The 13819-nt window shown below is 45.6% G+C and overlaps 1 protein-coding gene across 2 annotated transcripts in view; it reads left to right on the forward strand.

Moving 5' to 3' along the window:
- The window catches only part of LOC138260173 (rab9 effector protein with kelch motifs-like), a 145461-nt gene that overhangs the window by 99748 nt on the left and 31894 nt on the right, over nucleotides 1-13819 (forward strand). For both annotated transcript variants that reach the window (XM_069208413.1, XM_069208414.1), the window contains exon 9: nucleotides 1920-2119. In XM_069208413.1, the coding sequence (XP_069064514.1) occupies nucleotides 1920-2119 (200 nt within the window). The remainder of the gene's footprint in view (nucleotides 1-1919; nucleotides 2120-13819) is intronic.

Genomic DNA, 13819 nt, shown 5'->3' on the forward strand with positions numbered 1-13819 from the left:
AGACTGTTGCTTAAAAAGCAAAACTGGATGCCTGTAAACCTGAGAACTACCTGCCTATCTCTCTTCAATCATTCTCCACTAAACAGCTAAAAAAATACATAATTCAGCAATTATCCAGCTACATTGAAGCCCATCATCTCATCTCAGTCAGGGTTTCTATCACTCCACAGTACTGAGTCAGCCAGGGCAGTGTCGACGAAGCTAAACTGGACTCTGAAGAGGGATCGATCAGCTGTAGTCCTTTTACTCTATCTTCATGCAGCATTTGATACCGGCTCTGATGCTTCACTGCTCATATGACTGCAAAGTTGTGAGATAACGGCCAGGGCCTTGGGTTGGCTCTCTTAATTTTTGAAAAGTGTAGCTTCCAAGTGTTTGATGATTACTTCTTCTTTGATTCCTTATCAAATGTCTATGGATTTTGTTATGGTTCTTCCCTGAGTTTGACTCTTTAGTATCTATGTATGCTCTTTGGTAAACTTGCGGAATCTTTTGGCTTCACTCTGTCACCATATACTGATGAGACCAAACTGGTCTTTACACTCTCAACTGATTGGGGAAGAGCTTTGGAGCACCTTAGAAGCTGCCTCACAGCTGTAGCTACCTGAATGGGACAAAACTACCCACAACTTAACGGTGGGGGGGAGAGAGAGACATGTCCTGGTGGTGGGGGAACCAGACTCCTCTCTGGATACCTGACTGAATGATCTTAGCCATTCCCCTCCTGCCAAGCCAGTGTTGAAGAATTTTAGGATCTGGATGGATACCAATCTCCCATTGGATGTCCATATCAAAAAGCTGAAAGAATTCCGTTTTGGGCTTATGAGAAATCTTACATTTTCTCTGGACCCCTACTTCTTTCGTCCCAAAAAGCTATGGTCCAGGATATCACCATGCTGCCTGGTTTATGAGAATGTTCTCTGCTCTGCCTGGGAGCATCACACACCTCCTACTAAGTATTGGCAGATGATCCAGAATGCTTCAGCCCGGCTACTCTTGCATGTCCTTAAGTGCCAATCAGTTTCCTTCCAGTTGTCAGCCTACAATAGTTACTAGTGGGAAAAAGGACTCAGTTCACCACTCTTGGCTTAGTCTTCTGGGCCTTCTCAGGTTCTGGCCCATTATATCTTAGACATATGATCCAACCTTTCTTACTATTCTATTATACCACTGAGATCCGCCAGCTCCAACCAGTCCATTTTGCCTAGGTTTAGTAAAGCCAGAAAGGGCGGCTGTTCCTTCAAATATCTAGTGGCCACATTCTGGAACACCCTTCTCAGATTTGTCATACCCCTAACCTAGACTGTTTTCAGAAAACAATTAAAAACCTGAATCTTCTAAGTTCGGAGGGGGTTCTGTTGTGTCTTCATTTGGTTTTAGGTGCTGGGAAGCCCTGGTTGGGCACCCATGCATGTTATAAAACATAAACATCTGTTATTTTATTGGTAATAAGTTGTTTGGTACCCTAGATGCTTGACAAGCGGTGCCAGTCCAGCCCTTGTAGTTCTCAGTCCCAATGAAGTACTGGATAGACCTTATCAATCTATACACCCCAGGTCTGGACCAACATCTAGTATCCATCAGCACTGCCCCAATGCTGCCCAAATTTAGGAAAGGTTTCAAGACTCTACTCTTTAACGAACGCTACATGACAATGCATCAACCGTCCACAACCCAGCTTTCTCTTCTATTATTCATCGATTTTAAGCTTGCCTTTGACCATGTATAATGGTTTGCTATCTTGTGTTTAGTTTTGTGCTATAGAAATACCAGACATACATACAGTCACAGAACTGGATGCAGTCACTATACTTCTGTGTTAATACCTGTGGTGAGGGGGGTGGAGAGGGTGTCCTATGTGTTTTTAAGACATTAACCTCTCACCAGGTTCTGACGCCATTGCTTTCATTCTTCTGCAGGCTGTGGGGAAGGTGCCCACTCTTGCTTACCACAGTGCCACAATTTACCACAAGGAGCTCTATGTCTTTGGAGGGACCTTCCCTGCGCCACCAGGCTCTGAGCAAGGACCATGCAGTAACATGCTCTACATCTTCAACCCAGAGTACAAGATCTGGTACCAGCCCATTGTGGAGGGCGAGAGGCCACTGCCAAGGTTTGGGTGAGGCTTGTGCAGGTCGTCTTTATTTTCAACTCTTTAATCTAAAAACAAGATGGGTATTTAGAGAAGTGGTGATGCACACTGATGGGATGATGCCTCTGGAGGACCAGAGCACGGTAAATTGCAGACATGTGGTCTTTCATACGTACTGGCCTGTAGAGCTGGAATAATCAGTCGCATGTCAGGTACAATGTGCCCCTCATTCCAGCACCTATGACTATATAATGTGGGCATTCAATTCTGCTAGCACCCTGCTTGCATTTCGGACCTTTCTTTGTTTGGTAACGGTCACACTTGGTGTTGTTGACCACTGATTTTCTGGGATATCAGTAGTATTGGAACCCAAACTGTATTACCAAGTACTTCCCTTTAGAACTTGAGCTGAACCCTGTTGTTTTGTATTGCATTGGTTAGGACTCCTTTCTATATTTATCCTGTTTAACTGGTACTTTTTGGTGTGTTTGATCTCCTGTAAGTCCTTTGCGGGTTTCCTTGGTAAACAATAGCATGCTGCAAGGCCAGCACAAGGGTGATCTTGTTTATCCTTGACACCAAACCTGGTGCCTGCCAAGTGGTTTATTGTGGAGAATTTAGTTCAGGGGTCTCCAACCTTTTCTGTTGTAAGAGCTACTTATGTTCAATGAAAATCATATCAAGCTCATATATTTTAGTGTCCTCATGAGATAGTTACCTTAGTGACCACCCGTTGCAAAATTACTAGCAGTGATTACTTCATTGCATCTAGCAAGACTGCATGCAGTAATGTAAAAATGGCTTTATTAATTTGGAATTAATCTACAGGGTAATTCATGGATAGCCATATCTGCAGTGTCCATGGCACCAAGGTAATACTTTTTCGTAATAAGTCTCTCAAAACCGCATGATTTCTTACTGAAATATCAGGTTTAAATATATTATGAGTACTGAAAATACACATATTATTTTCCTCTTGAATACATGCCTTACAATTTTTTGTTACATATATTAATTTCACCAAGCAAATGCTTCTAAATTAGTAGGGTGGCTGCATACAGGAGAACTAAAGGTAGCTGGAGAGCAACCAGTTCCTCACGAGCTACTCGTTGGAGAAGTCTGGTTTAGTTCTTCATATTTCCGCTCTTTTCTAACTTGGTTGGGAATTTCACACATGGGCACCCCCAGATTATTGTCCCCTACGCCTGAGATACCATTATTTGATCCTCACTGTTGCAAAAATGGGACCCTCTAACTTTGATCATTTGAACTTTAACCTTTCAGTGGGCCTGTGTTTCTCCTTCTCATACCAACGAATGTGACTAGGTGACTTCACTTGTACAACCATAGCAGGCAGACAATAGGCTGGTCACTCCACTTGCTAATAACCTCTGCTAGCCACTTGATACGAACACTGCACACCTATCTACACAGATCTGCAAGGCCCTGCAAAGGTTCTCACTCAGTCTATTGCTTGTTCTCACCATTCTGAAGAAAGCTGGTTTAGATAGGGCAGTGTAGATTTCTCTCATTACTCCTCTGCATATGTCCAAAAAAAGTCTTTGTGATGGGAATAAACAGCTGTTCACATCATTCATTTAGCATCCTCTCGCCCTCAGTCACTCCTACAGTCTGTGCTATTGATACATTATGGATGAGCCAACCAGGGTACAAAAAACTGCCTAAAAATACCCGTTAAAGAAGAAAAGCAAAAGAAGTCCTTTGAGATCACTATTGGTGATGGAAGTTTTAGTCACATTGCAGGACCTAGAGGGATCAATTGACAGAGGGCCCCGACTGGACATATTTAAAGCTTGACACAATTGGGACACCAGTTTCTCCAGCTTTGTTGCAACACCTATTCTGAGGTAACGCATCCCAAAGCATTTTTGTCCGAAGCCAAGCCCCTGCCTCCCCATGCCTTTTATTAGCAATTTATCAGATAAAAGGGATCATAAACAGAATCCATTCATATGTATTAAGTGCCTTTGTGGCCCTTCTTCTTTGACTCTGAGGTACTGCTTCAATTCCCCTGTTTGGTTCCAACCTCCCTATTGCCCAGTGTAATCAAAGCCCCTTTGCCACTTTGAACAGTTGAACTATAAAGCTTGGAATAATTTGTAGCTCACAGATCACAGTAGTAACATCTCCATTGAGAACCCCCCACCCTCGTTTCACCAGTCCTTTCTGTGACCCATATCCAGCCTGCAACCATCTTCTTTGAATTAGATCAGCTAGGAAAATTCACCTTTCTCCCTCAATCCTTGCCATAAAAGCTGGCTCATTCTGACATGCCTGGAGTACAAATTCTGGTGTAATACTCCTGCACAGCAAGTGGACTGTTCCTCTGTGCCATCTCCTGATGTCCCCAATGCCCATCTCATATTTGCAGCGCATGCTTTGAACCACTGAAACATGAAGTCTCGGGGGGGGGGGGGTTGGGGGGGAGGTTCAGCTAGAATTTGAACCTCAGCTTGTCTTGAGAGGTTATCATTTCTGTGTTCACTTCAGATGAAAATCTTCTGAAAACCCTCCGCTTCGAGTGAGAGGAGGCACCAGTATCGTCGTCATCCTCAATACTTTTATTTTGGTTTTACACAAGACTAGAAAAGCACAAATAAAACATACAATGAAATTCATAAACCGCTAAACTCGACAAACAGCCTACCTTCCTAGTCCCTCATAAAAAAGACAAGCTATACAGGAGATAAATAATTAATTGGTTAAACAGTTGAGACCATGAATAACTTTTTTAGTAGCACCTTTTAAACTGGCTATCTAAAAACAAATGCAATCCGAAGATAATAATTGCAAATATAACAGGACTAGCAAAGTTTGGTTAAAATTCAAAGCTATTAACAGTGGTAAAATGAACTTGGACCTCAAATGTGCATAAAACCCACAAAACAGAATAAAGTGCAATATGTCCTGGGCAGGGCATGAGTCTCAACCATAGGGGACCAGACATTTAACCCAGTGCCAACCCTTTGGTACTGCAAGTAAATAATGTGCCACATTTAGCCTAGACCTGCTTAAAGGTAAACAATGGTTGGGGCTAGGCAGGACGTGTTGGATTTTAAGTGCGCATGGGCACGCACCGAAGGTTTCGTAAGCTTCTTAGATCAGATCTTCTCCCTTCTGTATGAAAGGAAATAGATTTTAGTCTGTGTTATATATGATTTCATTATATTGTCTGGATTGTCAAAGTTCATGACGTCTGAGTGCATTAAAAACAAGTTTGACATAGTTCAGTTAGAGGATCCTATGGGCTCATTACGTTTCAAACAATCCCTCAGGATGGCTTTATCAAGTTCAGTTTCTCAGAGCCATCTGAGTGAGGGGAGGAGGGTAAGAACATCAGAAATATAGTCCACACCTAGGTCCTCATGCGCTATATATGCCAGAGAGCTCTGGGGTCGGGACAAAGGTGCTGAAGAAAGTTGTTGTCTACAGATTGTATTGAAGAGGTGCCCACATAACCCCAGATTTAGCTATTGTATAAGACTAATGATACTAATTTGGCGTGACGGATATTCAATATAGTTTTTAACAGTTTGTTACCCAGTCTAAATAAAAAAATTGCTTAAACAGACCTTACAAAGGGGTTTGGTTTGGAGGTAAAAGTGTGGACCATGCACCTTGGTGATCAAACTGCACCCCCAACAAAAGAAAACGCTGAAACTGTACAAGGGTGTGAAATCAGTACAAAGTGTCTTCCAGTTTTGGTTTATTTTTGGGACTATGACCATTATTGAGACTTCTAAAATCTGTAGAAAGGTCCAAAGAGGTCTTAAAGAAGACAAAGGGTTCAAGTAAGTATTTGAGGCCAAGAGATGTTTGAGCTAACAGGACCGAATCATCGTCATAAAGAAGTCCTGGAATGGGCCCATCCCTCACTTGAGGCAATTCCTGCACAGTTCTGAGAAGGGCAGCTCCCAATTGGATAACATAGGGGTGTAACTGCCCCCTTTTATTTACCTTCGAAAACCTCCTGCTGACACAAACTCTCAGTACACTTTCATCTACTCCATATCTCACTGCAGTCGTCATGTCCTTGTGGAAGTCCCAAAGCCAAAAGGACAATATCTAAATCGACCCCCATTAAAATCGGTAGTGACCAGAGTTTATCCCTATTAACCCAGTCAAAGGCAGATGTAAGGTCAAGAAAAGTCATATGTAAACTGCCTCGCTTGGCCACAATGTATTTATTTATGAGCAAATGTAAATTCAATCATTGTTCAAATGTACTTCTTCCGGCCCTGAAACTGCATTGCAGGTCGGTTATTACTTGTCTTCCTCCCAGGGCACAAACATGGGTAAAACCATCTGACCAACCACCTGTACTATGAGTCAATAAGCACAATTGGCCTATAACAATGAGGATCACTCTGGTTCCCCCCTTTAAAAAAAAAAAAACACTAGAATGATATGTGGACTGGACCAGGAGGGGGCTATTTCTTCTCTAACCGCAGCATTGAGAACCTGTGTAAGTAAAATCCATTTTGTAAAGGTCCAAGGGACCCGATTTAGTACAGGGGCTTTGTTCCTAGTTAACCAGACTAAGGCTTCAGCAACTTTCTCCATGTAAAAGATGATATTCGAAGTACCACGAGTAAGAGCTACTTCAGGCTTGGATGGAGAAGCATCTACAGAGCTGTAAATCCCCTCAAAATATTTGATCCAGCTGTCTGGGGAGATGCAAGAACAGACATTTCCCTCTACATGAGAACAAAAATTGGTTGCTTCACAAGCTCCCAGAAAAAGTTAGCCCTGCATGAGCGTTCTAGCTTGACTAAGTTAGTCCCACGCATCCTCTCTCAAAATTTTAGAACTGTTATCTACTTCTAACTACAGGCTACAACTGTACCTCTATCATAAGGTTTCATTTTCAGTGCCTTACAGAGGTCTCTATGCATCCTAAAGCACTTATTCTCAAACCTTCTACATTTGGCCAAATTGGTTAAGACCATAGCGTGTTAGGCCTGAATTGACCTTATTACAAATTGTCCCAAAAGCTGCTAATACTGCAAAATAACTGGCGGCCTCAGAGAAACACATCTTAAACTTGTGGGCACATGAGATCATCAGATAATGAAAGAAAGTCTCAGGAATTAATATAGAACACTTGATCCTATGGCCTTGGTTGGAAGGGGTTATATTATTAGTGGCAAGCTGTACGGGATGTATGGAACCTGATGGCTTTGCCTCTGTTTTCGGCTGACAGAGCGAGAAGGTTATAGGATTGTGGTCGCAGGGTCGGCTCCTTCACGATGGTGAAGGAGCATCGCCCCACTGGCTGAGCCAGAAGCAGAAAAATAAAACAATAGTTTACCATTGTTGTAATTTTCTGTTTCTGGCGCAGCCAGAAGTGCAGGAAGGGGTGAGGCTAGGCCAAGGGAGGTGGGAGGGGGAGAAGGGGAGAGTGCACCTAAAGTGCGCATGTGTGTTTAGCCTGCTGTCTCAGTCCAACCAAACACACGTGCGCACTTAGGTTTCTCCAGCTCGGCTGTGTTTAACAGTCTGGCTGGAGAAACTGCACGGACCCCAGGACTACGTCTGAGCGGCAGTCCGAGCTGCTCAGACCAATCCTGGTGCTGCTTTCAAGTTGAGTATGAAAGCAGCACCAGGAGTGCTGAGATATGCGGTGGCCGCCACTGTAAACCATGGATACTCTCCGGATGAAGGTAGGTCACTGGGACTGGGTGTAGTCTGGGGACTCCCTTAATCAAGGAATGATCCAAATAAATTGTGTTCACAATTGTATTTAAAAGCTGTCCTTGAGTGGTGTGTTCCATTGTGTAGGGTACCTCCAACTTCTCTATCCCAACAAGAACCGTAAACACAATCTCTCTCCTCACATGGGTGGAGGTCAAAGTCCCCCAAAAGGACTGTGAGTGTTGGTTTGAGGGAGAGATATAAAAGTTGAACAGCGGTAGTCTCTGTCTTTGAGAAACCCAGCAACACTGCTATTAAATTAGGTGTACCAGAGTCAAGCAGAGATTAATTACAGTGACGTTTCAGCTAAACTAGCGTAATTAGGACACCTTTGGCTCTACCTGACACAGCATGGTTTGCAAGGGGGAAAAAAGAACCAAACCCTTCAAGAAACAAAATTACAAACAGCCCATGTTTCTTGGAAACCATGCTGAAACTGCAAATAAAGTTAAGCCAAACATTATCATTTTTCTTAGCGTCTTAACTGGCAATATTCTAGCTTAGGAGCTCCAATGTATTTTTTTTTTTAAAACACACACACTGGATCCTACTATAATATCCCCCACTGCCCCCCAACAGTTGCTGGGACAATAGCAGCATTAGGGATGGATTTATCTATTCAGTCATTACTAATCAGAGCTAAGATGCTCAAAGTTATTTTGAAGTAGGGACCAACACCAAAAGGGCCGGCAGTGCTTAAGGTAACCCTGTGGGGGTAGAAGAACCCAAGTGGGTGCATGTGTATGGATGTATTGATTTTAAGGGGCACAGGAGAGCTGCGAAAACAATCTTCCAGCAATCTCAGACTTCTCAAAATTTATCACAACACAATCCCCCCTCATAGGTTTTACCCCCATTCACTGAATACGTTTCACCATATTTAGATGGTTGAATAGAAATAAAATGCCACCCACCTTTGTTACACCATCGTAGAACTTTGTTTATTAGCTGCTGGGTACTTTTGGGAGCTCAAACCTTCATGTGATACGTTCACCAAAATGCCTAAGTAAGGAGTCGCTTTGGGAGGAAGCTTCCATCTGTTTAAGAGTGCTTGTTACCTATAATTAGCACTGCAAGGAAGAGTTAGAGAAGGAGTTCGGTATCCAATAGTTTAATGGAGTGATAAGGGCAATATTTCCTGTGGGAGCAGGGGGCTTCACACTACTAAGTTTGACAGGTATTATACCCCACAATCTCACCTCCCTCCTACCATTCCGCATAGGGATCCCACAGGATTATGAGGATTTGAAACCTATCCAGAGACAGGTAAGGGCTTATTCATCGGGTGATTTCTGGTTTTCAGATCCATAGGAAAAGAGTCTGTCAGTCCAGCAATAGTTTTTGATGATAATCTAAAATGGATTGTTTCCAGAGTTCCATGGGCATGTTCCAGTTCTATGCCAATCTGAACCCAGTTGGATCCCTCGGTCTATGCTTCTCAGACAATCTAAGCTAACCCAGGAGGGTTGGGGGGGGGTGAAGCTCCCTTGTCTGTGGCCCGAGCCAGGTCCCAGGCCATCCAGAGGTCTCTGGTCTCTGAAATCTCTGAGTGATAGCCCAGGTGCATAGCATCCTTTCTCCACTCCTCTTCCCACCAGTCCAGGGGTTCTACCCTGCCACTGGTACTCCAGTCTAGGGCCTGGACCCCTAAACTGGACAGGTGCCAGGGGTGAGTCTTTCCTCCCTCTGCCCCTCCTTCTGGGGTTCCAGTCCCTCCTTTTAAGAGTGGTACCCCCAGAATCAAGAACTGTCATGGCACTGGTGTCAGTCATCCTGCTTAGCTCTCCACTAGCTCAGGAGAGTTACCCTATAACTGGTCTTCCAATTGAGGGGGTCTATACCCTTGGGCTGGACAGGAGTTAGGGGAGAGTCCTCCCTCTTCCTCAAACCCTTCCCTCTATAGTTTCGCACCCTCCCACCAGGAGTGGTACCCCTAAAAGACAAAATGGTAGGGACGCTGGTAACCGCTGTCTCTACCCTCAGGTCAAGGGGGATTCCCTGGACCTGGTTCCCCAACCCAAGGTCTGTACTCTTGGGCTGGACAGGAGTTGAGAGTCCTCCCCCTCTCGCAAATCCCTCACTCTGGATTTCTGCACCCCCCCTTTGAGGAGTGGTACTGCCAGACAGCAGGACTGGTTGGATGCTGGTTCCCGTCACCCCCACCAAAGTTCTTCTGACACTAGGGATCCCCCTCAGTGGATGGTCTCCCAGTACAAACTAAGTTCTCTCCGTGGGGCCCCCTCTGTGTACTCTCCAGGGTCTGGGGTGGGGCATAGGATGATCTTGAAGCTGCACCCCCCACCCCAAACCAGGGACCTGTCTGGGCTACTCTGAACCACCCCGCACTTGGTTTGGGGAGGTGGGGGTGGTAACCTGAGCCAAGTGCCTTGGTGCCTTGCCAGATCCTCTGGCACTCAGAGGTCTGCCTCCTTTGCGGGTTCCGTGGGGTCAGAGAACTTGCACTCCAACAGGTGTTGGTGTAGTCCCGGAAAACGACAACGTAAAATGTGCTCTCTGACAATCAGATTTGACAACCCTTCAAAATTGTTTGCTGTGCTACCCTTCACCCATCCTTCCAGTGCCATGCAGCAATCCTTTCCAACCCCCCCCTCCCCAAGACTGGTGAGACCACTTTCTGCTGCCCGTGAACCTCAACCTGTAGTCTTTAGGGGTGATGCCTTACCTCTTTATCAGCTCCTCCTTCCTGAGGGGATAGTCCTGCCTGTCACTGTCTTCCAGGGTCAGTAGGACCTCCCTCCCTTCCTCAGGAATATAGCTCCCTAGGCCAGCCCTCCAATCCTTCTCAGGGATCCTGCGCACTACTGGAGCCTCTTCATACTCCCCCAGCCACTGATGTATGTCTTTCCCCCTTTTTGAACCCAGGCACCAAGTTTGTTGGCATGTGGGGATTGTCACCGACACTAAATTTACAATTGCTGCCACCACTGGACTCCACCTGCAGTGCTGGTGAGTCCAGACTGGGGTCAAAGGCAAGTCTTTCCCAGGCAAAGGCCCTTTCAACCTCTGCCATCCTCTCCTAGACTAAGGCCTTCTCTACCTCAGCCCTTCTCTTCTCCACAGCCAGCCGTGCTAGCTACAACCTCAGGCACCTCTCTTCCCACCTATCTCTGAGCTCCTCAGGTGACAGGAAATGGGAGGTGACACTGCTCCTAGGAGAAGACCCAGTAAGGGACTCCCTATCTATGGTGTCCTCTCTCTCTACAGGCGTCCCTGCCCAATCATCTTCTCCCTCTGGTTCAAACTCTTTGGGGGTCACTGTCCCCCCTGGGGTTTGGACTGGGAATCCTGTCACTCAGTCCTCACGAATCTCAGGGTCTTGCTCGAATCCCCTCCTCGTAGTTCTCTGTTGATACTTTTCTATGGTCCCTTTCAAAATAGTACAGGGTTTTCAGGAGGACCCCTCAGGCTGGTAGTTGCCTCTTCCTACAGAAAACCTTGAATTCCTCCTCATTATAAGACAACAGGATGTCTGTATCAAAGGTTAACACTATTTTGACAGGGTTAACAAATACAAGTGCAACAAGAAGATTCCCAGGTGTAAGAGCTGACCGAGGAAAAATAACTAAATGAGAGGATCAGGAAAAACAAAACACGTAATGGTCTAAGTGCAGTTTGTAGTGCAGTAATGAGTCACAATGGTATTGTGCAAGCGCAAATCCTATCTCACCGCTGCTACCAATGTTAGAAATGGGGTTTCTGGTTGGCTAGCGTACGCACCGAAGCCAGGCAGAACCCACCAGTCTAGTCAGGGCGAGGGAGTTACACACCCAAGATAACCCCTGCTCACGCCCTTGGTAACTTGGCACTTTGCAGTCAGGTTTATCCCAGAGGCCATGTGTAAAGCATTTGCACAACACACATGACACAGTAAATACACAACAAAGGAAAAGCAACCACTAGTTATATAAAAAATAAACTGTATTACATAATACAACATTAGACCAAACATGACATGTATCAGTAATTCCCTGCTACACAAGCAGTTGTCAGAACATTACACAAGTTACTAGTACTCAGCAAAAATAAGCAGTAGTCAAGTAAACTTATAGGTTACTGGTATTCTGCAACACTAGCAGTAGTCAGGTTGTCATTATCACCAAACATGCACCTGTCGGCATAAACACATTATCAGGAATGCCAGGGCATCCTCATGGATGCACATAAAATTAAACATTCTTATATGGCATAGGTAAGACACCTACAATGCCCTGGTCAGGATAAACATATTATTAGAGAGACAAAGACATCATCAGGAGTGCACATAGAATGAAGCGTTCTGTACAGGTCACAAGATTACCAAAGTAAATGCACATATCAGGAAAACATTTCCATGTGGCATCAGAAAGCCATAAATGACCAATTATTCCCACAACTGCGGAGCGGGCAGAGCCCTTTGCCGTCCTGTGACATGTTGTATGGTAGAACTGGATTTATTGTGGTGCACCAGAGTACTTGTGCGCGTATTAGGGAGGTTACGGTGATTTTGTGGAGAATTGTAGGCAGCCGGGACACCCGCATCCCTACTTCAGGTAATGCTTTAAAACCCTTCCAAGAGATTTGGTCTTGGGCGGGGGCCTCCATTGAGGACCCAACCCACAACATACCAGTGAGACCAGATGCACCCCCCCACCCCCCTCTCCAAGTGGAGGTGAGAGATGGACCTCCAGTGAAGAGAGAAGGTGGGGCACACACCCGATCAGGAAGGGCATGGGATCCTTCTTGGGTTTCTACGTGCAGGATACAGGGCAGTGATCTGTCCCAGTAGGAGGCGTACCAGTGCCCCGGGGATGCCTAGGGGAGCAGGCTCCTCTCAGCTCTACCCCTTCAGAGAGGGGGGTAGGGGGCCCGCAATCACTGTATCCACAGGGCACTCCTGCGCACTACTGGATTGTAGCCAGCAGACGTGAAGGGCTCTTCTGTGCTGCCACTCCACCATACCAGGCAGCACCTGAGTCAGCAAAGAATAGAAACCAAGCATTCTTCTTGCTCTTTAGAGGGAAAAGAGAAAGAGTGGAGTGTTCTTGTAGCTCGGCCAGGGACAAAGGGATAAAGCGCTCTTCTTGTGCTGTTAGGGGGGTTGCTGGGCTGGACTCAAGGGTCTACTGCTCATTCTGGGACAGCCCATCCCCTGAGAGTACTTGAGGGGGGGGGGGGGGCAGGGAGGGGGTCAAAACTTGATGCAGGTGGCCAGCACACACCAGCAAAGGGGAGGGAGGTGCTGGAGTGGCGGTTCCTCCTGGCAGTCCAGCAGAGCCAGGGAACTCCAGGTCAGGGAGCTCTGGCAGCAGGGCAACATACACAAAAGAAATCCAGATGAGTCCTTTAGGCCAGCCAGCAACCACTAGGCAGCAGGCCAACAAAAGAAGAGTAGTCCAGATGAGCCCTTTGTGCAGTCAGGCAGTCCCTCTGGCAGACGTCCCAAGTCCAAAAGTGCTCTAACAATATGGGAGGCAACCCCCTGTACTTATGCTCATTTTGCACAACCTCCTTAAAGGGGGTGGGGGGGGGGAGAAGGGGTTCCAACAAGCATTAACCGTTTACAGGGATGTCCCCTTTGTCCTCCAGCGCTGGCTCCAGACATCAGTGGTGGATAAACAAGTCCTTGTGTGAGCCTAGTGCACTGCCTTTACAAATGCTGTGTTTTTTTCTCTCTCTTTCTTTCTCTCTTTCTCTTTCTCTCTCTTTCTCTCTCTTTCTTTCTCTTTCTTTCTCTTTCTCTTTCTCTCTTTCTCTCTTTCTCTTTCTCTCTTTCTCTCTTTCTCTCTCTCTTTCTCTTTCTCTCTTTCTCTCTCTCTTTCTCTTTCTCTTTCTCTTTCTCTTTCTCTCTTTCTCTCTCTCTTTCTCTTTCTCTCTCTTTCTCTTTCTCTCTTTCTCTCTCTTTCTCTTTCTCTCTTTCTCTCTTTTTCTCTCTTTCTCTCTTTCTCTCTTTCTCTTTCTCTCTTTCTCTTTCTCTCTTTCTCTCTCTCTTTCTCTTTCTCTCTTTCTCTTTCT

This window comes from Pleurodeles waltl, chromosome 9 (assembly GCF_031143425.1).
Source record: "Pleurodeles waltl isolate 20211129_DDA chromosome 9, aPleWal1.hap1.20221129, whole genome shotgun sequence".
NCBI lineage: Eukaryota > Metazoa > Chordata > Amphibia > Caudata > Salamandridae > Pleurodeles > Pleurodeles waltl.